Genomic DNA, 22205 nt, shown 5'->3' on the forward strand with positions numbered 1-22205 from the left:
AGAGAAACTAGGTCCACACAATTGTCCACATAAACAGTACACACGGTAAAAATATGTAAAATAACAATAAAAGATTTGAAGGTTTAAAGATGAAAAGGGAGCCATGTTGACAAATATAAATGAAATTCAGAACATCTAGTTCTAAACCTTAAAAACACATGCTTTACCAAATTGGTAAATCTAAAGTAAAATCTAAAATAAAATGATGAATTTCTAGATGTATATGATCTACTAAAACTAAGCCAAAAATAAGACAAATAATTTAAACACATACATGACAAGTTATAAGATTGAAGAAGCATAATAATAATACCTCAAGACTAAAAATTTCATGCCTAGATGGCATCACTACTGAATTCTAGATCTTCAAATTTAGGAAAGGAATAGTACCAAGCACTTAAAGATGTAGGCATAGATAACGGCTTTCTGAATAGGACTCTAGTTAGTCAGGAAATTAGGCTAACTACTGACAGAACCACATAGGGAAACAAATTAAAACTGCACTGAGAATCTGTCTTATGAGCCCAGTTAGAATGGTTATTATAAAGACAACAAATGATAACAGATGCTGCTGAAGATGTGGGGAAAGGGGAAATCTCATTGATTGTCACTGTAAGCTAGTGCACTAGTGTGCAAGTTTCTCAAAAAAGCTAAAAACACAGCTACTTAATACATTGATATAGCACTCCTGAACAAATACCTAACATTTTACATCCTGCTACAAAGGCACTTGCTCATCTTATTCTTGTTACTTGCAACTTGATTAATATTAGCTAAATATTGTAATCAGCCTATATGTCTATCAAGAGGAGAACAGATAATGAAAATATGGCACAGGTAATTTTATTCACCCATCAAAAAATAAATTCATATATTGCAAGAAAATGGATGAGTTGTAAAATATATTAAGTAAAGAAAATCAAGGCTCAGAAGTAAAAACTCAAAATGTTCAATATAAAAAATTACCTTTAATTTTTATAGAAATATATTTATGTGGCACTTAGTGTAGGTAGATTCCAGTAAAGTAGAGGGGACAGAAAAGTGAAAAAAAAAAAAAGAAAATTTAAGGAAGGAGTGTCTGATATGAAAATAAAAGGGGGAGGGATACTGAAGATGAAAGGGTTAAGGTTGGGATAGATGTGGAAAAAGGGAGAGTAAGTAAGAAAGAAAGAACAAAAACCACAACACAACAAAGCAAAACAAAAACAAAAACCCATGTGTGTATGAAAATGTCATGATGAAATACGCTGTATTGCATGCTAAGATTAAAAAAAAAATCAAACCCATCACATGCTCTAAGACTACTACCTTCTTCTCAGTACCTCAAGGTACCCCCTCCAAAATTGACAATATAATTGGTCACAAAACAGGCCTCAACATATACAAAAATATTGAAATTATCCCATGCATTCTATGAGATCACCACAGACTAAGGTTGGTCTTCAACAACAACAAAACTACAGGAAGCCCACATACACATGAAAGCTGAACAGAGTTCTACTCAATGACAACACAGACACAGCCACGGGCATGGGCACCGGCAAGGGCACAGGCACAGGTAAAGGTACAGGTACAGGCAGAGGCAGAGGCACAGACCAGTCTCCCAGTTTTATTTTATTTTTAGTGAGCCATCCCAGGGCAAGCACAGAGAATGGATTACCACCACCACCCTCCCTGCTCCAGTAAAGCAACTACTGTGGGAGTCTTTGCCCTAGGGAAGGGTACAGTGGGTACGGGCTGGAGGATGCATGCTGAGAGCCCAAGCCCTCTACTCCAGATGAGGCCTGAAGAACTCAGGCACAAAGAACCTCAGGGCAGTCACCACTGTAGAAAGCTGGCTGGGCAGGGAGGAGATGGAACCATAGAAGAGGCCGGAGTCTTCAGAAGTTACTCGACTAAAAGCGAGGGGAGAGGAAAAGTCACACTAGGAGCCACTGAGTGCTCACTCAGCCCACTCCTCCTCCATGCCTCCCGCGCAGCCCATGGACCCAGTCCTTCCAGGACTCCCTCAGGCTCCCTGTCAGGCTCCGACAGGCTCGGCTCACCACACCCCCTCCTCACAGTGAGTCTTTTGGGTGTCTGCAAATGTACACTGGGGTGCAATAAACAGCTACCTACTACCCCCAAGCAGGCTCCTCCCCTTCTAGAACTTACATCACCAGGTCACTGCCAGCCACTCTGAGCTCCCTGTGAACTGCTCCTTCCAGGGACTCCTCATCCTGGGTCAGGTACATATGCGCGATCTCTGCATCCATGAAGGACAGGAAAGGCACCGTGAGGTCACTGGTGGGGAGACTGTTAAGGTGATTTCATCCTGTTGTCCTCTCCACACAGGCTGCCTCCTCCAGGGCCCTCGATTCCCACCGTTCCTCCACCACCACTTCCTCAAGACGTCCCCATGCTGGGGGGATGTCCCCACAACCCCTCTCCCTGGCCATCTCAGGACACCTCCAGGCTACCCCTCGGCTGCTGGCACAAACGTCAGAAAGGACACAACTCTAGGAATTGGCTTTCCTCGCCTTCTGCCACCTGCTCTGGATCCTGTGGTGGCTTCTCGTCCTCTTCTGTGCCATCACCACCTCGGGGAATTCCAGAGCAGCCAGAACTATTCGGCACACTGACATTACCCTCGGCCCTCTCGTCACCATCTGCACTATCCTGGGCACCAGAGCTTGGACGGCAACTCTGGTCTTCTCTGCTGTTCAGTGAGTCACCCGCGCTGCTGCTGGGGTCCTTCATGGCTGCTCAGGCAGTCTCCAGGGCAGTCACCACCGACTCCACTGCCCCCTGCAGGTTCTAGGAAAGACTGAGGTGCCTGCTCCAAATCCCACTCTGTTCTCCACAGTGCACCACATGAGGTGAGGCCCACAGAGCTTGTGAAAACAGGACCAAGTGAGAATTGGCTCTGGCCAAACTGGTACTTCGCATACACCTCAGGAACCTCTGATGATCTGCAGCTGGATTGCTGAAATGGACCCCACACCACCCATTCTCCGTAAACTGGCTCACTCACAAGGGTCATGCAACCCCAAGGCTTCAGAAAGCTTAGCGTGACAGCAATGTTCAGACTGCCTAGGAAACCAGGCCTGGTCTGGGTTCTAGACACCTGGAGACCTCAAGACCCTGATGGTAGTTCGACCAAGTTGTCTTGCTCTAACTGTTTCCCATAAATCCATAGTACGCACACGCACATGTATATGTACATGCACACGTGAGCGTGCAAGAACACACAGTCAGAACTGGATTAGAAAGGACAGTCAGCAGGATAGGTACAAGGGAATTTGTCCCTATGGCCACTCTCAGTGTGCTCTGGGCCAGGGTACTTGATGACATGGGAGGGAAGACAAGCAAGGTCCATGTGGTAGGACTGTGCAGGCTACTATGTAAGTACTAGATGGATAACCTGGACCCACAGCCAGAAAGGTCCAGGAGAAAGATGCCTACATTTGTGTCAGGTTCTGTCCAATCAATAGCAGGTCTAGGTTTATGGCATGTCTGTGTGCCTGTGTATGTATGTTGGTCTTAGGGGTGTTTCTGGAGGGCACCAAGGAGTCACTTCTGGGTAAGGTACATCTCGGGCAATAGGAGAGCACAGAAGGATGGTGGAGATGGTCCAGTGTGGACAGAGCTTGGTGTTGTGAAATGTGGGATAGTGGATTGATCCAGGGTGGTGGTACCAGGTGGTGGTGGGAGGGGTTTATGGGTCTGTGGTTCATGCACTCTATCAGTAGATGCAGCAAGATCAGGAGTTCAAAGTGGTACTTGGCTACATGATGATTCTGAGGCCAGCCTGTGCTGTGTGGAGCCCTTTCTCAGGACAAAACAGGCAACAGACAACAGGCAAAAAGAAAAAAACCTGATCATCAGGAATGACAAGTTGGCAACAAGAGTTCTGACACTGAGCTCAACTCAAGTTTTACTTGGTAATTGGAATGTGCCTCTGCAGTTGCTAATTTTTAGGAAAATGGGAGTGGGGTGGGGAAGAGAATGAGAAAGCCTGTGCTCCTTGTCCCTCAGTAGGCATGGCTGCTTACTACTCTTCTACATCCTAAGAGAGAACGATAGTTCCTTGCTCCATGAGTTCTACCATTTAGCAGGAAACTGAATCACTAGAAAACATTCCCACCCTATCCTGCTAAGTGGAATCACTTGCAAGGCTCTGCCATGTGCTAGGACAGTGCAGGCTACTATGTAAGTACTAGATGGATAACCTGGACCCACAGCCAGAAAGGTCCAGGAGAAAGATGCCTACATTTGTGTCAGGTTCTGTCCAATCAATAGCAAGCAGGTCTAGGTTTATGGCATGTCTGTGTGCCTGTGTATGTATGTTTACTTATATACTTACCTATTTCTGAAAACCTGTTCTATTAAAATTAAATTTCAAATAAATTATATCACATTACAGCTGTAAAGAAAAAAAAATCCAAAACCAGTTTGTTTCTTCACATGGCATCAGGCAGCTGCTGCTGATGAGTTGCAGGTTCTATATCTAGCTAAGTGACTGATTAGGTACCATTTTGGTATTTGTTCCCTGTCACGTGTTTAAATGATACTAATCTGGCATCACATTCCATTGTTTGGATACCCCTAAGTTAAGAGTATCTGGTTTCAAAAGGAAGGAAGGAAAGTAGGAAATAAGGGAGGGAGGGATGGAAGGTGAGAGGAAAGAAAGAAGAAAGAAATGAAGGAAGGAAGGAAGAGAGGGAGGGAGGGTGGGAGGAAGGAAGGAAGAAAGAAATGAAGGAAGGAAGGAAGGAAGGAAGGAAGGAAGGAAGACTTCAAATATAATAGGAAGCTGCAGGCTGATGATTCCCAACATTTACAGAAGGAAAACATCCAGTTTGTCCTGACCAGTGGAGCTAAACAGTCACTGTAAAATACCTGCAATAATTAGTAGCCATCTTATGAGGAAGCTCCATTATAGGGCTCATCTATGTCAGCCTTATAAAGCTGAAAACAGAAAAGAAAAGAAAAAAGAAAAGAAAAGAAAGAAAAGGAAAGGAAAGAAAAGAAAAGAAAAGAAAAGAAAAGAAAAGAAAAGAAAAGAAAAGAAAAGAAAAGAAAAGAAAAGGTGGTGCTGGTTGCAAGCTAGATGTCCCATCACCTCCCTGGAAGGAAAGTGTCCCTTTCTGAATTCTGCTGACCTGGTCAGGTCATTCATCAGGGGTTCCTTTTACTGCCAGAGACTTCCTCAAGTGACACAGCTGCTCTACCCACTGAAATTGGTAAGCTTTAATCACTGGATTCTCTAACAAACAAAACAAAACAAAATAAAACAAAACAAAACAAACAACAAAGTAATCCAGGCCCCTAGAGTAGATATCCCCAGTGTACATCTGGCTTCCACATACAAAGCATACATGTTTGTATAGACACAAACACATGCATGTGCAAATATGTGATCCTCACATGAACCAGTACATATACAAGCATCTGAATTTGTAAAATATTGTCAATAATTTGTGCGGCTTGACTGAAATTACACAATTTAATTTTCCTTCCATATCCCAAACTGCCTTAAATTACTTTGAACTACTCAAATATTTAAATTCCAGAACTTTTTCTCCACCGGAGCACACAGATGAGAAATTCTGGAGGTTTCTGCCACTTTAAAGTAAAATCAGATGAAAAATATTTGCTATTTTTTATTTTGTTCAGTAACATTTAAACACCTGTTCCTTCAGTAACTGAAAGATACTGACTGATATGGAACATACAGCATTGAAGCGCTGAAGTTTAAATTCAAAATAACAACTACTCAAAACAGGAAACGCTCTGAGTTTTCTTGTATCTGGTAACATGTTAGGATTCACGACTTCTTCCTCGTCCTCGTTTGACAACAGCCACAAACTCCAGGCGCTGAATGTTTCTCATCACCAGGGAGAGCTGGTCAAGGAAAGTGTTGATGGAAATTCGGAAGAGGAAAGGGTCATCAGTAGTCCATCTACTAAAATTGGGAGAGAAGAGAGACCGTCGGGGAAATGATGAGGGATCTGTTCAGGTCCGCCACCCCAATGTCTTCCTGCTTACTTAAAATCCCTCCAGTGTCTCCTTAGGGCACCACTAGAGTGCACACTGCCTCCCAACCTTGATGCCACCCCTCCAGACTTTTGGAATACTGACACAGCCAGGATACTGTCATTCGCTGTGAACTCCTGCTGAACCATCACTTGCTGGGGATGGGCATTGGCGACCAGGGATCTGCGGGCCATGTCTGCCTCCACTGCAGTCCTGAAAGGCACTGTTACAGAGCTGGGAGGAGATAATGTTAAGGCACCATCCACTGCATACTAGACCTTTGCCTGGATAGACCTACTAGGCCTGCCTGGCAAAGAACCCTCCTGCAACCAAAGCCCAGTCATCTCCTACCTCCCCAGTGGTTCTCATCTTGTTCTACACTCTTCAGCCCTCTCAGGCAAGGAGTCTCCTTGTCCTGTCACGACTGCCCACACTGCACCTGTCTGTCCTATCCCTAGTCAGCTGTGCCCCGAAAGCCTTTCATGGAAGTTTTAGCCTCCTTATCTTCCGGTAGGCCCTGCCACGGTCTCCTAGGAAAGGATACAACTCCAGGCTTCGATTTCCAGTTGATGCAGCATCACCGCTGGGCCCAGGGACAAGTGTCGCCTGCTCACTGTGAGGAATGACAGCTGCCTCTTCAGCTGCTGCTCCAGACCCTACAGTGCTCCCTGGGCTGGGGCTGCCTGGAGCAGCCTGACTTCCAGGAGTAGCCAGGGTCCCAGGAGCAGCTGGTCTCCCAGAATCTTGTGGGCAACTCTGAGGGACGTTGCCATGGTCACCTTCAGTTGCCGAATTTTGAGAGCTAGCCTGGGCATCCGGAGCTTGAGGCCTCAGTTGGCTATCCTCACCTTCTTCAAGCCCTGCTCTCCCATCTAAGCCCTCAACAGGGTTCTGCATGACTACTCTGGCTTTTCCCTCAGCGCCCCAATCCAGTCACTAACATAACCATACCTCTCTCTCAATTCGACCAAGAAATGGATGTTCCCGTGCCAAGCACAGGCAGCGGGTTTATGCACCGAACAGCACGTGAGACTCACTGCGCATGAGCAAACAAGATCTCGCGAGGGTTGGTTCCCTTTAACCTATTGTTCTGTCTAGAATCTGTGGGGAGGGCGGGGCGGGGGGGGAGGGGGGAGGGGAGCTCAGCATCTCTGAGAGCCAGAAAAGTACAGCTGTTTCACACAGCTCCTTCTCAGGGGACTTGTATAGGTTTTATAGGGACTTATATGGGAGCCTTCAATATAGGCTTCTTCCAGGCTGCTCCACCCACGAATGGCACTGATCCTAACAAACTTGAGGCTTTGGGAAGCTCAGTCAGGCGTTGACTGACCAGCGTGCCTAACACCCTGACCTGTTAAGACTATATTGGTTCTGCCCTACTGCTCCACCCAAACGTTTCTGCATTGACTCATGACATCCTCACAAACAATTACAACTCAGTTCTCTTCATCTGGCATTGCCTAGTGACACTGATTAGTGTGATTGAAAGGGTAAGCTTATCATGGCCCTCAATTACTGTGTTCCATAAGCAGGGTGGGCATATCGAAACTATCTGTTAAAGCAGCAGCCTCTGCTTGGAGTCCAGGACACAAGCTTGCCCTTGTCGTATGGAAGAGATGTATCTGCAGGCTCAGCAAAGCCACGAGTGCTTTGAGGGGTAGAACTTCTCCGTGTTTCCCGCGTTGGGGAATTGTGTTTCCTGCTTGGAGGCAGTCCGGTGATGAGGGGCTCTGGGTTCCTCTTAGGGTGTGGAAGAAGTGTGAGTAACATTGCAAGCTGATGACCAAGATGCTGCTGTGGCAGAGGCGGCTGCTACAGCTGCTACAGCTGCTACTACAGCAGTTGGAAATATGAGACAAGGATACTCTGCTAGGTCTTGAAGCCAGAGTTAACTAACCCCTGACCTTTTGGTACCTAAGTGGTAGGAGCCTCAATTTAGGCCCCCCCTACCATACTCAGAAGTACCTTATATTCTTGCCATGAGTGGAGATACCCTATCAGAGTCCAGCGGGCAGGGTGAACTCGTACCCGTAAGACATCCTTTGCTGCGTGTGTGTGAACATCCTCAAAGGTGTTCTGTCCCATTGGGCAAGTCAGAGCTGGATGGATGCCTCAGGCCCACAGCAGGGGGCTAGGAGGAAGATTTCTTTATGTGTTCCCTATTCAGTATAGTCATGTAAGTGGGGGGGTGTTTGGTGTTGTTATCAACTACGTAGGGCTGTCTTGGAAGAATACAGCCAGGGAAACTGGAAAAACAGCAAATTGGGGGTTGGCAAAAGCTCAGACTTTGGTGGTGCCAAGTGTTGGGCAGAAACCTGAGTGCAGCTCTGGAGTATTTAGGTGCTGTGTGACACTCTTACTGGGGACATGTGTATCAACATCTTCTATCACATATAGGGAATGAACAAAGATCCGAGTAAGGTCACTACAAAAATCCAACTTGCTGAGACAACAAGTTAATTTATTGGGGGTTAGTTACAGGAGCAGAAATGACTCAAAGAAAGCTGCATCACCAAAGCATTGGTAGCAGGTCTGGCAACCTGAAGAGAACTTCTCAGCTTGCAGCCAGCTTAATAAGCTAGGAAAGTCTCTTTCACATTAAGGTGGTCTGAGCTTCTTTCAAGGAACTTGGCTGATCTCTTCTTCATTTATGTGGCTCAGCTAGTCTGAGACTCTTCATTGTGGCTCAGCTTGTTTGAGATACTCTCTGATCAGTCTCTACAGCTCATGTATGCTTGAGGGAGAAGGGGGGCTAGGCAGTTTCAGGGACATCCTAAAGTCTTTTGATTTATTTACCTGATTTTAAAAAGCTTCCTTGCAGGATGGAATTTTCACCCATCTTTTTAACATCCCATGTCTTAATAAGCTTCCCTACAAGATAGAGGCTTTATATCAGAGGAAATTATTATACAGGTATCATGGTGATAGGGAGGCCTGGGATTAGGCAGCATCTTGTATCACACTGTGCCCTAACCAGACCTTTATTACCATCCTCCTCCTGGTACCTTTCTCATCAGAGACAGCCTTTCACTATCTGTTCCTACAGGACCGGCCCTTTCCAAGTGCAGTGAAGAGAGAACTCACAGTGTCTGCTGGCATACTAGTGATGTTAGGACTCAAAGGAGTCGGGTAGGCCATGGTAGCCTGTGGCCGGCTTAACTGCATCAGTAAGGTCCTTATGAGATGTCAGTGAGATCACTCAAGAAGGGATAGGATCTAAGAACATACCCTGATGGAAAGAGCCTGTTCCCACCAAAAGTATCACCCAAAGTAAATGCAAATTCATAAACTTTCTTCTCCTCAACCTCATTTTGAACTGATTGACTGCCTAAGACCCTGAATACTTGGAAATTTCCATTACTTTCTGCCTGGACCATGCAGCAGTTTTTTGTTCTCACTTTTTTTTTTTTTTTGACCAGGCCTCATCTAGGCAGAGGCAGCTGAGCCTAACCTAACATCACTTAGACTGAGCATCCTCCCCTCCCTCAGGAGATTGTGTCTAAGCACTGGCTGTCACCTCATCTTGGAGGCCTAATTGCTGGATTGCATTGGTCCTTTGGGACTCCCTACCCTATTGTTGGAGGGAGGTGCTTAACTTAAAACCAAACAAAATAAAACAAAACAATACCTGGGCTACTTATCGCTATCTGAGTTTCTTTTTAACCTTTGCTCCTCCATATTTCCTTGGAGTTTTCCTTGATTTGAAGGGACGTGCCAGAATCCAGATGATCAGGTAGTCTCCAAGAAGGCAATGTTAGGAAGTAGAAGAAATCAGTTCTGTGTTGTCCTGTCTTAGTCAGGGTTTTACTGCTGTGAACAGACACCATGACCAAGGCAAGTCTTATAAAAACCAATATTTAATTGGGGCTGGCTTACAGGGTCAGAGGTTCAGTCCATTATCATCAAGGTGGGAGCACAGCAGCATCCAGGCAGGCATGGCACAGGCAGAGCTGAGAGTTCTACGTCTTCATCCAAAGGCTGCTAGTGGAAGACTGACTTCCAGGCAACTAGAGTGAGGATCTTATGCCCACACCCACAGTGACACACCTACTCCAACCAGGTCACACCTATTCCAACAGGGCCACACCTCCAAATGGTGCCACTCCCTGATCCAAGAATATACAAACCATCACATGTCCTTTAGCGCAAATTACTGTTTACATTTTGAGATCTCTTCTCACTTTCTATCTTGAATTTTTCCTCCTTTCTCTAATTTTTTTTAATTGACGTGTATTCATTGCACATGGTACTTTTTTACGTTAAGGACATTTTCATAGTATACAGTGTACTTTTTTGAGTGTATTCTCTCCATGATTTTATCTTTTCCTCCTCCTTTATTCCCTTGTTTGTCCCCTTCATTCCTCTTTACAATGTCACTTCTACTTATATATCATAAATACATATATGACTTTATACACCTCTATATAGTCTAGAATCCGCAACCGAGAGAAAACTTGTGATAATTATAATTGTCTGAGAGTGACTTAACTCCTTTAACCTGACAATCTCCCTTTAGATAAAGTTGCCTGCCATTGACATAATTTCCCTTTTCTTTATGGCTATTAAATTTTTATTGTGTGTATACACACACACACACATACATACATGTGTATACACACACATACACACACACACACACACACACACACACACACACACACACACACACACCACATTTTCAGTATCCATTTTTCTGTTGTTGGACACTTACACTGGTTTCATAACTTGGCTAATGTGAATAGTGTGGCAATAAATTGATACGCAGCTATCTCTGTGATATGTAACATAGAGGCTCTCAGGAGGGATACATGGTGCATATGAGAGATTTAATTTGAGTGTTTTGAGAAACTTCCATAGAAGTTGAATTAATTTCCATTCCCACTAGAAGGTAATTATGGTTCACTTTTGTTCACATCCTCACCTGCATATGTTATTATTTATTTAATTTTTAGAAAAGATTTATTAATTTTTTGTAGGCATGTTGTCTTTGTGCACTGTGTAAAGATTATCTTTGTATTAATCAAATGCTTATTTCCCTGCCCCTATACCTTGTTGCAATCCAGACATGGCATTGTAATGCTTATCCCAAATATCTCCTATTTTAAGTTTGTGTAAACAACGCTCACTATTTATTGTCTGCCTTGTCAATAAAAGCTGATAAGCTAATGATTAGACAGAAGAGAGAATAGGGTGGGACTTCTGACATCCAGGGGAAGGGGAGAGAGAGAAGAAGAGTATTCAGACATGGAGAGGGTGAGAGGGGATAATGCTGGGAAAACTCATCTGAAACCCAAAGGGAAGACAAATAATAAAATGCAAGTATCTCAGGGATTTTGGCTGGGAGGTAGCTAGATTAGCCTATAGGATTAGAATAGATCAAGATTTTGTCCTGTAAACCTTGTTTAAATAAATATAGAAGTCTCAGTCTAATTGATTTGGGAGCTAACCAGGGATATTGAGAAACACTGCTGCTTTAAAAATACTATTTGAAATATATATACGATTGGATATTTTCTTTATTTACATTTCAAATGCTATCTCCTTTCCCAGTTTCCCACCCCCAGAAATGCCCTATCCCATTTCCTTTCCCCCCTGCTTCTATGAGGGTGTTCTCCCACCCACCCACTCACCCACTCCCACCTCCCTGCCCTGGCATTCCCCTACAATGGGGCATCGAGCCTTCACAGGACCAACAGCGTCCCTCCCATTGATGCACAACAAGGCCATCCTCTGCTACATATGCAGCTGGAGCCATGGGCCCCTCCATGTGTACTCCTTGGTTGGTGGTTTAGTCCCTGGGAGCTCTGGGGGATCTGGTTGGTTGATATTGTTGTTCTTCCTAAGGAGTTGCAACCCCCTTCAGCTCCTTCAGTTCTTTCTCTAACTCCTCTACTGGGGACTGTTTCTTATAGTGTTTCATATTGGTATGGTTGAGATAAAAGCTAGGAAAATAAATAATGTCATGTCATTCAATGACTTGTCAACATTGAACCTCACAGGCTCATATATATTTATTTATCATTTATCATTGTCTTCATTAAATAATCTTTTCCTGCTTCTTCTTTGGGAAAACACCAAAGGTGCATGAGGCTGGTGAAGTGGGAGGGCCCAGAGGACCCAGGGGCCCAGGATTAGGGAGCCCCAGAGGTTCCGTGGAGGATTTGGTGGTCTTAGGGGCCATGGTTATGGTTGAGGCTTTGGGCCTGTGGAGGTAAAGCTGAAGACAAAATGTGGATCCTCGTCACCAATCTGGGCGGCCTGGTTAAAACATGAAGCTCAAGTCCTTGGAGGAGATGTACCTGTTCTCCCTGCCCATTAAGGAGTCTGAGATTATTGACTTTTTCCTGGGTGCATCCCTAAAGCATGAGGTTCTGAAAATCTTGCCAGTGCAGAAGCAGACTCGGGCTGGCCAGCGGACCAGGTTCAAGGCTTTTGTTGCTATGCACGTTGGTCTTGCTGTTAAGTGCACCAAGGAGGTTGCCACTGCCATCTGTGGGGCCATCATCTTGGCCAAGCTTTCCATCGTTTTGTGTGGAGAAGCTATTCAGGGATCAAGATTGGCAAGCCCCACACTGTTCCATGCAAGGTGACAGGCCACTGTGCTTCTGTCCTGGTTTGTCTCATCCCTGCACCCAGAGGCACTGGCATTGTCTCTGCTCCTGGGCTGAAGAAGCTACTGATGATGGCTGGTATAGATGACTGTTACGCTTCAGCCAGAGGCTTCACTGCCACCCTGGGCAACTTTGCCAGAGCCAACTTTGATATCATCTCCAAGACCTACAGCTACCTGACCCCCACACTCTGGAAAGAGACTATGTTCACCAAGTCTCCTTATCAGGAATTCACTCACCATCTTGTGAAAACCCACAGCAGAGTCTCTGTTCAGAGGACCCAGGCTCCAGCTGTGGTTACCACATAAGGGTTTTTATCCATGAAAAATAAATGAATCAAGTCTGTGGAAAAAAAATTTCTGATGCAGATCCAGGCATCGTTTGGGTTGCTTATTACAGAGTAAATAGAAGGTCTTGAGAATTTTGGTACAGTTACAAGAATAGTGTAAGTTTCTATCTAAATTCTTATGAAAGTTTATATTTTACATAGGTTTACATCACTTTGACTATGATTTAATACTGTAATTGTCATATAATTACACTGTACTCTTTCAACTACGCAGTATTATGTCTGTGTTAGTTACTTTTGCATAGGTATGTGCTGATTCCTTGCTGGCAGGTCCAGGTGAGAGGAGAGGGGTCCCAGTCCCACCAGGGTCTCTCCAGGACCTCTCTGGGGTTGTCGACTGCCCAAAACAATCACACCTGGGCTGGGAGTCTGTCAAAGCAGGAACTCAAATTTATGGTGTCAGCCTCTTGCTTATATGAGTTCAAAACATAGGGAGGGGGAATTTTTGGTGGGGTAGGATGACCTAGGAGGTGAGAAGGCTGACAGAGGGTATGGAGTGACTGACAGGGCCAATGGCAAAGCTCTACATCAGCAATGGCAGGGCAGAGGCAGGGCCAAATGGGGCCCAACAGGTATGATTTTTTTTTAAAGCAAGATGAAGATTTATTTTCTCTGAACTACTCAACTGCAGATAGGAAGACTAGAGCACATATGGCAGACACTCCAACATCCAAGCCAATGTTGTTCTAGTACTGCCTTGCTTTTCGCTTATTTAAGCCATCTATGTTGGGTTTGAAACCAAAGACACATGGAAGAAAAAGTTAAGTGCCTCGGACTGGCCTCAGTCTGCCCCTCAATCCTTGGGAGAATCAGGGTCTTGGTACAGGTGGGCAGGGAGTCAGTGAAAAGTGACAAACAATCGAGAGCACAAGGGAGTATTGTATCTGAATGTAATTTGTCAAAGTTGGCATCACACTTATATATTACAGAAGAAAACAAAGAAGTAAAGTGACACAACAGCCAAGGTACATTGAAGTTATCTGACAGAAAACAGAGAAATGCATTCAAAAGACTAGCAGGAACCAGGCAATGTTTACAATTGAGATAAGATCAGCCCTACCTAGAGTCAGCTATTGACAGGGGCCAAGTGAGGATTTCACACCCTAGTCACGATTTATGCTATCCATCTGAGCCTTGTGAAAGCTTGCACCAGGGGTTTCTGCTCTAGCAGACCTTTTCGTGAATAATGCAATACTGTAGTTCTTCCTTAAACCACAACCCTCCTTCTTCCTAGGCCACGGTAAATTCTTGCATATGGGAGTAACTTGGCTGCTCTTTTAAGTGTCTGTAGGGAATTTGGAATTAGCAGTTTTTGTAGTATTTATGTCACCTTGTATTTTCATGCTTCTTTTATACTTGTAAGATTTATGCATCTGGGATTATTTTTGTTATTCTTCAGTTAAAGTATTTGCAATGTGTAAGTGGGCTAGATTGTGATAGAGTCAAGGTAAGTATTTTTACAATTTATAGCCTCAGGCCAAGAGCTCAGGATACCTTTTGTAATATCTATATTACTCCTAGAATAGGATAGTAACTGCAGGAGCAAGCATAGATGCTGGGTGTGCACACCAGGCAAATGTCATAGTAGGTAGTTAAAACTGGTCCCTTAAACTTAAGAAACTATTGGCAAATAAATATAAAATGATAGCGTGGTCTATACTAGGATTTTGGTTACTAAGATTAGGAATGGGAGAGAAGTAAAAGTAGGGGTTAGTATGAAATCAACTTTGAAAAACATTGTGTGGGGAAATATAGCTCGGTGGGGAACATGGGATACTGCTCGGGTCCACAGATTTGAAATATTCTTAAAACTATGGAAGGCTATCCCATACCTAGCAGCATTAATGTGGCCAAGAACCCAAGAGTCTATGGGTACTGGCCCTAGGGCAAAAAGCCTACTACTACTATTCAACTATTAACTAAAATGAGGCTATTATTATCTATATCATATATGTGTGTGTGTGTGTGTGTATACACATATGAAAAATTTAAAACTGACAAAACTGAGAAAAAGTGGCACTACAAAACAAAAAGGAAAGTATAATAAATGTTTATAAGTTAAAAATCACATCAGTCAGTATTTTTTCTTGGTAAAATGGGTTTGAATTATTTTTGTCCCTATGATATTGCATGTAGTTAACCGTACTAATGAGGGAGGTTCAATTTGCAACCCAGTTGGAACCTTTGGAACCAGATTGGGGAATGTATTGCTGCAGTGGAGTCTATACTAGCCATACTCTGCCTCAGCTTCTTCAGATGGCAGACTTAATGGCCAACTATGCATCCAGTCTTTAACTCTCCAGTTGATTGTTCCCACATGACTGTTTGTGTAAAGATACACTCATTTTTGATTATTTTCACTGCCCTTGTTGAAACATCTTGATTCAGTTGGGCACCACTCCAACTTGCTTCCACAGAAATCTCACTTTGAAGGTTTTAAAATATTTTATTATTTTTATTTTTAAAGTGTATCCTTGTTTTTCCTGCATACATACATGCATTGTCCTTGGAGGCCAGAAGACAGTGTCAGATCTTCTGGGTCTGGATTTGCAGATGGTTGGGATCCACCATATGGGTATTTGAAATCAAACCTGGGCCCTTTGGAAGAGCAGCCAATGCTCCTAAATGCTGAGCCAACTCTTCAGCCCCACAGGAATTTTGAGTACCATGAATCAGAAGCTAAATTGAACCAGAAGCATCCTGAAAATAGGCACTGAAGTCCTTCACCTCTCTCCAGAACTTGGTCTGGGCACAAAAGAAAGTATTTAAGTTTTAAGGTTGTTGATGTATAGTACATAGTTGCTATTTAGAATATGGATCACCCTCCAGAATTTTGACACTGGGCACATCATTTTAACTACTGGGTTTCATTTCTACCTGTTGGGAGCGACCCTGTTTGAATGTTAACTGCTTTGTCATCCATAAGTTCTTACCTACAAAGTCACAAAGTCTTGGACTCTGTGGGAAAGCACTAGCCCAGCTGAGTACAAATAGACATAGATCCTGAAGTCCGCGGAGAACAGATAGCTATAAATCTTGTGGATAGGTGCCTGATAACCCTTTCTGTTCTGATCTTCCTGCTGAACTGTTTACCCAGTCAATATCCTGTTCCTGGGAATAGGTGCATTACCTAGAGACAAAGCAACCCCCCTCACCCCCTTTCCTGCTCCTATGAGTATATAACCTGTGTGGAAAAAATAAAAATTTGTCAGCTTGAACAGGACCTTGTCTTGCTGTCGTTCTTTGTGTTTCTTATCCCCCATTCTCTCCCAGGTGCCTCTCAAGTTCAGGTTTGACTGTCCCTCGGGTCGGGACAGGACCAAAGGAACAAACCTCAATTTGCATGGAAGAAATCATACACAATAACATGGATATAAGAGTTTGGAAGCTTATTATTGAACTCTCTTCAAAGCAGTAGAGAAAACTGAGTTTACAGGATGGTGGCAACTCCTACTACTCTATCTTGCTTCCAGTCAATCTGCCAAATTTCCTTTATTTTTCTGTTAGTTCTTTCATGGATTATGCCAGATTTTCTACGTAGGTGATCACTTTTTTCTGAGAATAAATGCAGTTTTACTTACTGCTCTTCACTTTGGACACCTATAGGTTAAATATTAATTAGGCTCTACTTCTCCAATCAAGATATTGTGACCTCTGTCACATAGCTTAAGTCATATGTGTATCACTTTCCCATCTCTATCATACAGCACAAGTCATATATTAACTAAACCTGCTTCTTCACAGTACAAGACCTCTTTCCTTGGAAACCTTTAAGATAGACATCTTGCTTTGTCTGACTTTAGTGCCATGTATACTATCTGATGTGGCAACAATAAATCTCTTACCTGGAAGACAATTCAACTAATCATCTATAATTCTCAAATCCTGTCTCTTTTCCCTGGAACTAACTTGAAAGACTGAGGTCCTGACTCAGATAAGAGATGCCATTATGATTAACCCCTCTGAGGTAGGCTTTCCTAGTCTTGCCACCATTATTAGAATTTCATGTTACAAGATAGCTCAGCAGGTAAAGGCACTTGGTGCTAAGCCTGATCTGAGTTTTCTCCCCAAGACCCACATGGTAGAAGGAGAGAACTGACTCTCGAAGTTGACATGTGTGTACTCTTTCTCTGTCACACACACACACACACACACACACACACACACACACACACACACACAAATGAATTCAGTTTCAGTCTCCATTGTGGCTTTGATCACATTTTTAAAAAGAAACTTGAAAATTATGAAGAATTCGTTCTCTTTTTCTAGAAACTGCTTAACCTATCAAAAAAGAAGACAACTAACTCACAAACAGCATTAAATCTCATCTACCTAAATATTCTATCCATTGTTTGACTTCTTTTGGGTGGTGAGTAGTCTGATGCCTCTTTTTATTTATCTTTTTCCTCTCTTAGCTCCTCTTCACTGTGGTATTGAGTGGCCAACCGAATGGCCCTATAACAAAGGAATTTCTTTCAGCCCCTCCTTAAAGGTAAACAGCTAATATTATTTCTTCTGGGAAGCCTCCTCACTCTGTGAGAACTCACTTTTTTGACCTGTCTGTCTCTGTACCAATACCATATATAGTCTTTATCACTATTGCTTTGCAGTACAGCTTGAGGCCAGGGATGGTGTTCCCTGAAGGGAAAACTTAAGGGTTCTTTGGAAAGTCAGTTGTGTTGAATGTTGTTTTGCTAGGGAAAACACATGAAGGAATGCTTAGCTGAAGTAGACACAGGAAAAAGAATGTTATGCTAACGTAAGCACATGAAAGGGAACATGATGATGGATTCTTTGCTAGTGACACACATGTATTGGTCTACTTTACAATGCTTAGCTGAGCTGAGCTGTGTTTGTCAGGACTCCATAGAGGGAAACACCAAAAAACTTCTGCTGGTGTGCTACAGTTTCTTGCCACTTCCTTGGACTTGAGCTGATAGGCAGAATGATGTCAACTGAGACAAGACATGCTGAGACAAGACATGTGCTGGCAAGACCCCTGGAGGACAAGTGATGATTGGAGGGTGTATAAAAAGAAATCGATAGACAGTGATGGAGGCTGAGCTAGGCTGTGCAATGCTTGTTGATCTTGAGTCTTCACCGATCTTCCTTTCCCTGAGAGAGGCACAGCCAAGAACTTTTTCTGGCATTCCTGTTGGCTCCGGTCCCTTCTGCTGAGTCTGAGGCCTGGCTGTCTCTGCTAGGTAGTGCCACCGATGCTAATTTGTATTTGCTATCCTGACTCTACCGAACTGGACTGTTGGTGTATCCCTGAAGAGTTTGAGGGTGGATCCAGCTGCCGCTGCCTGCTAACCTATGAACTGAACTGCAATTTTTCAGACAACAAAGACAGGAGTTGCTCCAAAGAATCTTTCTAAACAGGCCCACTTTGCCTGTATCCTTTCTTTCCCACTACCTCTGGTGGGTGGTGGGCTGCAAGGGAGGCTAAAGCATTTAAGAACCATAGTTAAAAATAAGGTTTGAAAAAAATTAAAGTTACAATTCTCCCAGAAGATCTTTTATTGTTGAGAATTGTTTCGGTTATCCTGTTTTGTTTTGTGTTTTTTCATATGAATTTGAGAATTGCTCTTTCTATATGCTTCAGTACAGGGGAAATGTCAGGGCCAAGAAGTGGAAGTGGGTGGGTAAGGGAGTGGGGGGGGGAGGGCATGGGGGACTTTTGGGATAGCATTGGAAATGTAAATGAGGAAAATACCTAATTAAAATAAAAAGAGAGAGAATTGCTCTTTCTATCTCTGTGAAGAATTGTGTTGGAATGCTGATGGGGATTTCACTAAATCTGTAGATTGCTGTTCGTAAGATGGCCATTTTTACTATGTTAATTTTACCAGTCTGTGAGCATGGGAAGTCTTTCCATCTTCAGAGGTCCTTTTCTTTTTCTTTTTTCCCATTGGTTTATGCAACTTTATTGAAGAAAAATAAATCAATTACTAGGAGAGCTATTAGTTGATCACTCATCCATTGACAACTTGCATCATTTATTCAGTGCTATATTAAACAGTATTGGAAGATAGATTAACTAATAGCTCCAAGCCTCCTAACAATTTAAATTAAAATTACAAAATGTTTTGAGACCCTATTTTGGAATACAAAGGGTGTTTGACTTCCAATTTCCATTCTCTGTAGAACAAGAACAGGTCATTCCTTTATTGACATGCATAAAGTACATCACATTTTCTGTTCTGCTGATGCTATAATTCAATACCAATTCTCCAGCCACATCAGTTGTGAGCATAAAGTATATCATGTAACCTCTAACAGTGGAAGGTTTAAACAAGAAGGGATGCTGCTGGAATAATGCTGCTTCCTTTGATGTAACAGCTGAGCATCCATCTCCCTCCCCCTCAGATGGCTTCTTCAGCATGTTAGAGCAGTGAGGATTGGTTTAGTCTCATAACCAAGTTAGAGTGAAGACATTGGCCACATAATACACATGCTTCAGTTTAAAAAAAAAATTCCTGAATTCTGTTCTCGTGTAACTACTTTACAGTTTCTAAAATCAGTTATTGTCCAAAGCTGGAAGAACTTAAGTCTTCTCAGATGAGCATGTGAATGAATGGAGGGAGGTAAACAAAAAATAAAATTAAAAAAGATGAGGTCATGTATCAAAAGATGGCCTAGTCGGCCATCAGTGGAAAGAGAGGCCCATTGGATTTGCAAACTTTATATGCCCCAGTACAGGGGAACACCAGGGCCAAAAAGTGGGAGTGGGGGGTGGGGAGGGCATGGGGGACTTTTGGGATAGCATTGGATATGTAAATGAGGAAAATACCTAATTAAAAAAAAAGATGAGGTCTTATAGGGGAGCGGCTGGATAAGGAAACCAAAAAAGGAACAGTAATTTAAAGTTTATTCCAGTTATAATGCAGGTTATTCTGACTGTAAGGTAGCATCATACGGTATACTTCTGAGCCCATTCCCAAGATCTTCTGTTGTACTTATCTCTGTCTGTATTATAGATCCATGCAATCTCTGGCACTAGGGGGTCATCTGGGTTTGGATCACATAGCAGTGAACGAATGGATAAAAGAACTTTGGAAATAGTTAAAGCAGGAGACCACTGTGATCTTAGAATATCAAGACAAATGCTGCCATTACTGTTAATATTTGGATGATAAATTCTTGTTGTAAATGCAACCTTAGGTGGTTTGAAGGGGTAGTCTGTAGGAAAATGAATTGTCAAAAAGATTACACCACTTTTATATGGGCTGTCATTAGGTCCCATAATTGTGGCTTGCCAATGAAACATGTCATCTCCAACTGGACCTGCGGAGCATTGTGCTGGAGGGTCACGGGCCAAATCACTAAGTTCCTTATTAATCCGTTTCAGCGCCATAGTCTGTGCTTTTCGCCGGGCTCCTCACTATCCCGAGGTGTACTCAAAGGTCCGGCCAAAACTCTTGATTATCCCGGAGGCGGGGAAGGGTTGCCTCTTTTTCTCACACCGGCTCTGCCAGACACAGGCGCTTGGGATGGAGGTGGCGGATCTCACGAGAACCTCGTGGCAGGCTCGCCGGAGCTCCACAGAGGTCCTTTTCAATTTGAAGTTCATGTCTTACATATCTTTCACTTGATTGATAAGAGTTACAACAAGATATTTTATCAATGGAATAGAATAGAAGACCCAGAAATAAACCCACACCCCTGTTAAACTTCGACAAAGAAGCCAAAAAGAAGAGAAAACAGAATAATTATGGGAGGCAGTGGGAGGGAGGGACTGATGTGGGAGATGGGAGAGGGAGGGGAAAATGGGAGGCAGGATCAGGTGTGTGTGGGGAGACAGGAGAGAAGCCCAAAGGATCAGGAGAATGAATGGAAATATGCGGTTTTGGGGAGTGGGAGAATGGTAGGATCCCTATAGCAAGTCCCAAAAACCCAGGAGGTGAAAGATTCTTAGGGCTCAATGGGTGTAACCTTAGCCAAAATTCCCAACAGTGAGAGAGGGAACTCGAGGAGTCTACCTCCAGTAGATAGACAGAGCCCCAAATGGAAGGATAGAGTTATTAAAACACAATCAAAATTTCTGACTCAGAATTGTTCGCATCTAAAAGAACTGCAGGGACATAAATGGAGAAGAGACTGAAGGAAAGGCTACTCAGTGACTGGCCCAAGTTGGGATCCATTTGATGGAGGTGGGGAGGCACCAAGGCCCAACACTGTTACTGATGCTATGATGTGTTTATAGACAGGAGCCTAGCATGACTGCCCTCTGAGAGGCCCTACCAGCAGCTGACTGAGACAGAAGCAGATACTTGCACCTAACCATTGGACTAAAGTCAGGGACCCCTATGGAAGAATTAGGGGAAGAATTGAAGAATCTGAAGGGGAGGGTGACCCATAAGAAGACCAGCAGTCTCAATTTACCCAGACCCTGACTCTTGAGACTTGAGTCCCCAGGGAAGGGGGAGGCCTGTGGGAGAGGAGAGGGGAAGGACCCTCTCAGAGGCAAGGGGGAGGGGAAATGGGTTGAGGAACTGGGGGCAGGGTGCTGGAGGGGGCAATGGCTGGAATGTAAATAAATAAAATAATTAATTAAAAAAAGCTCCCTATTTCTCTATTTCCTCACTCCTCTTCTTGGCCTAGCACTTGTCACCAGCCAATGCCAAACTTTTAAAAAAGAGATTTATTTATTTATGTACCTATATATTTTATTTTATTATTTTATTTTTTTTACAGACATTGCATCTTTAATTTTTTAAAAAATATTTTTTATTATTACGTATTTTCCTCAATTACATTTAGAATGCTATCCCAAAAGTCCCCCATACCCTCCCCCCCACTTCCCTACCCACCCACTCCCACTTTTTGGCCCTGGTGTTCCCCTGTACTGGGGCATATAAAGTTTGCCTGTCCAATGGGCCTCTCTTTCCAGTGATGGCCGACTAGGCCATCTTTTGATACATATGTAGCTAGAGTCAAGAGCTCCGGGGTACTGGTTAGTTCATAATGTTGTTGCACCTATGTATTTTACATGTATGCATGCATCTGCACATCCAAGCATGGAGTATATGTATGTATGTGTGCTGGTGCCAATGGGGTCCAGATTCCCTGGAACTGGAGTTACAGGAAGTCATGAGCGACTTGATGTAGGTGCTGAAAACTGAGTCCAGATCTTGACCAAAAGCAGGAGGTGCTCTTAAGTGCTGAGACATCTCTTCAGTCTCCATCATCACTTTTTAAAGGAGAGAGACCAGGAGAGATGG

General features: G+C 43.5%; 1 protein-coding gene and 2 pseudogenes across 2 annotated transcripts; 1 reads left to right on the top strand and 2 right to left on the bottom strand.

Annotated features, from left to right (window-relative positions):
- Positions 1-5632: 5632 nt before the first annotated feature.
- Positions 5633-7078, bottom strand: Ctag2l1 (CTAG2 like 1). Of its 2 annotated transcripts, none has more exons than XM_006528227.4 (3): positions 6563-7078; positions 6137-6252; positions 5633-5876 (listed from the first exon to the last, which is right to left on the bottom strand). In XM_006528227.4, the coding sequence occupies exons 1-3, from the start codon at positions 6913-6915 to the stop codon at positions 5803-5805; spliced, it is 543 nt and encodes a 180-aa protein (XP_006528290.1). In that variant the 5' UTR covers positions 6916-7078; the 3' UTR covers positions 5633-5802. The 2 variants fall into 2 exon arrangements, with proteins under 2 accessions (XP_006528290.1, NP_001092775.1); NM_001099305.1 differs by having other exon boundaries at positions 5803-5947; positions 6124-6252; positions 6563-6915.
- On the top strand, positions 12071-12974 carry Gm6881 (predicted gene 6881; annotated as a pseudogene).
- Gm15361 (predicted pseudogene 15361) lies at positions 18891-20525 on the bottom strand (annotated as a pseudogene).

The sequence above is a fragment of the Mus musculus genome, chromosome X (genome assembly GCF_000001635.26).
Source record: "Mus musculus strain C57BL/6J chromosome X, GRCm38.p6 C57BL/6J".
NCBI classification, from domain to species: Eukaryota; Metazoa; Chordata; class Mammalia; order Rodentia; family Muridae; genus Mus; species Mus musculus.

Bases quoted from the DNA above. Each gene is read 5' to 3' on its own strand.
- Ctag2l1 (NM_001099305.1), bottom strand. From the start codon at position 6,915: ATGCAGAACCCTGTTGAGGGCTTAGATGGGAGAGCAGGGCTTGAAGAA. The intron at 6,253-6,562 runs GTATCCTTTCCT...ATCTCCTCCCAG, and splicing joins GGAAATCGAAGCCTGGAGTT to CTCTGTAACAGTGCCTTTCA. The intron at 5,948-6,123 runs GTCAGTATTCCA...TCCCAATTTTAG, and splicing joins AATGACAGTATCCTGGCTGT to TAGATGGACTACTGATGACC.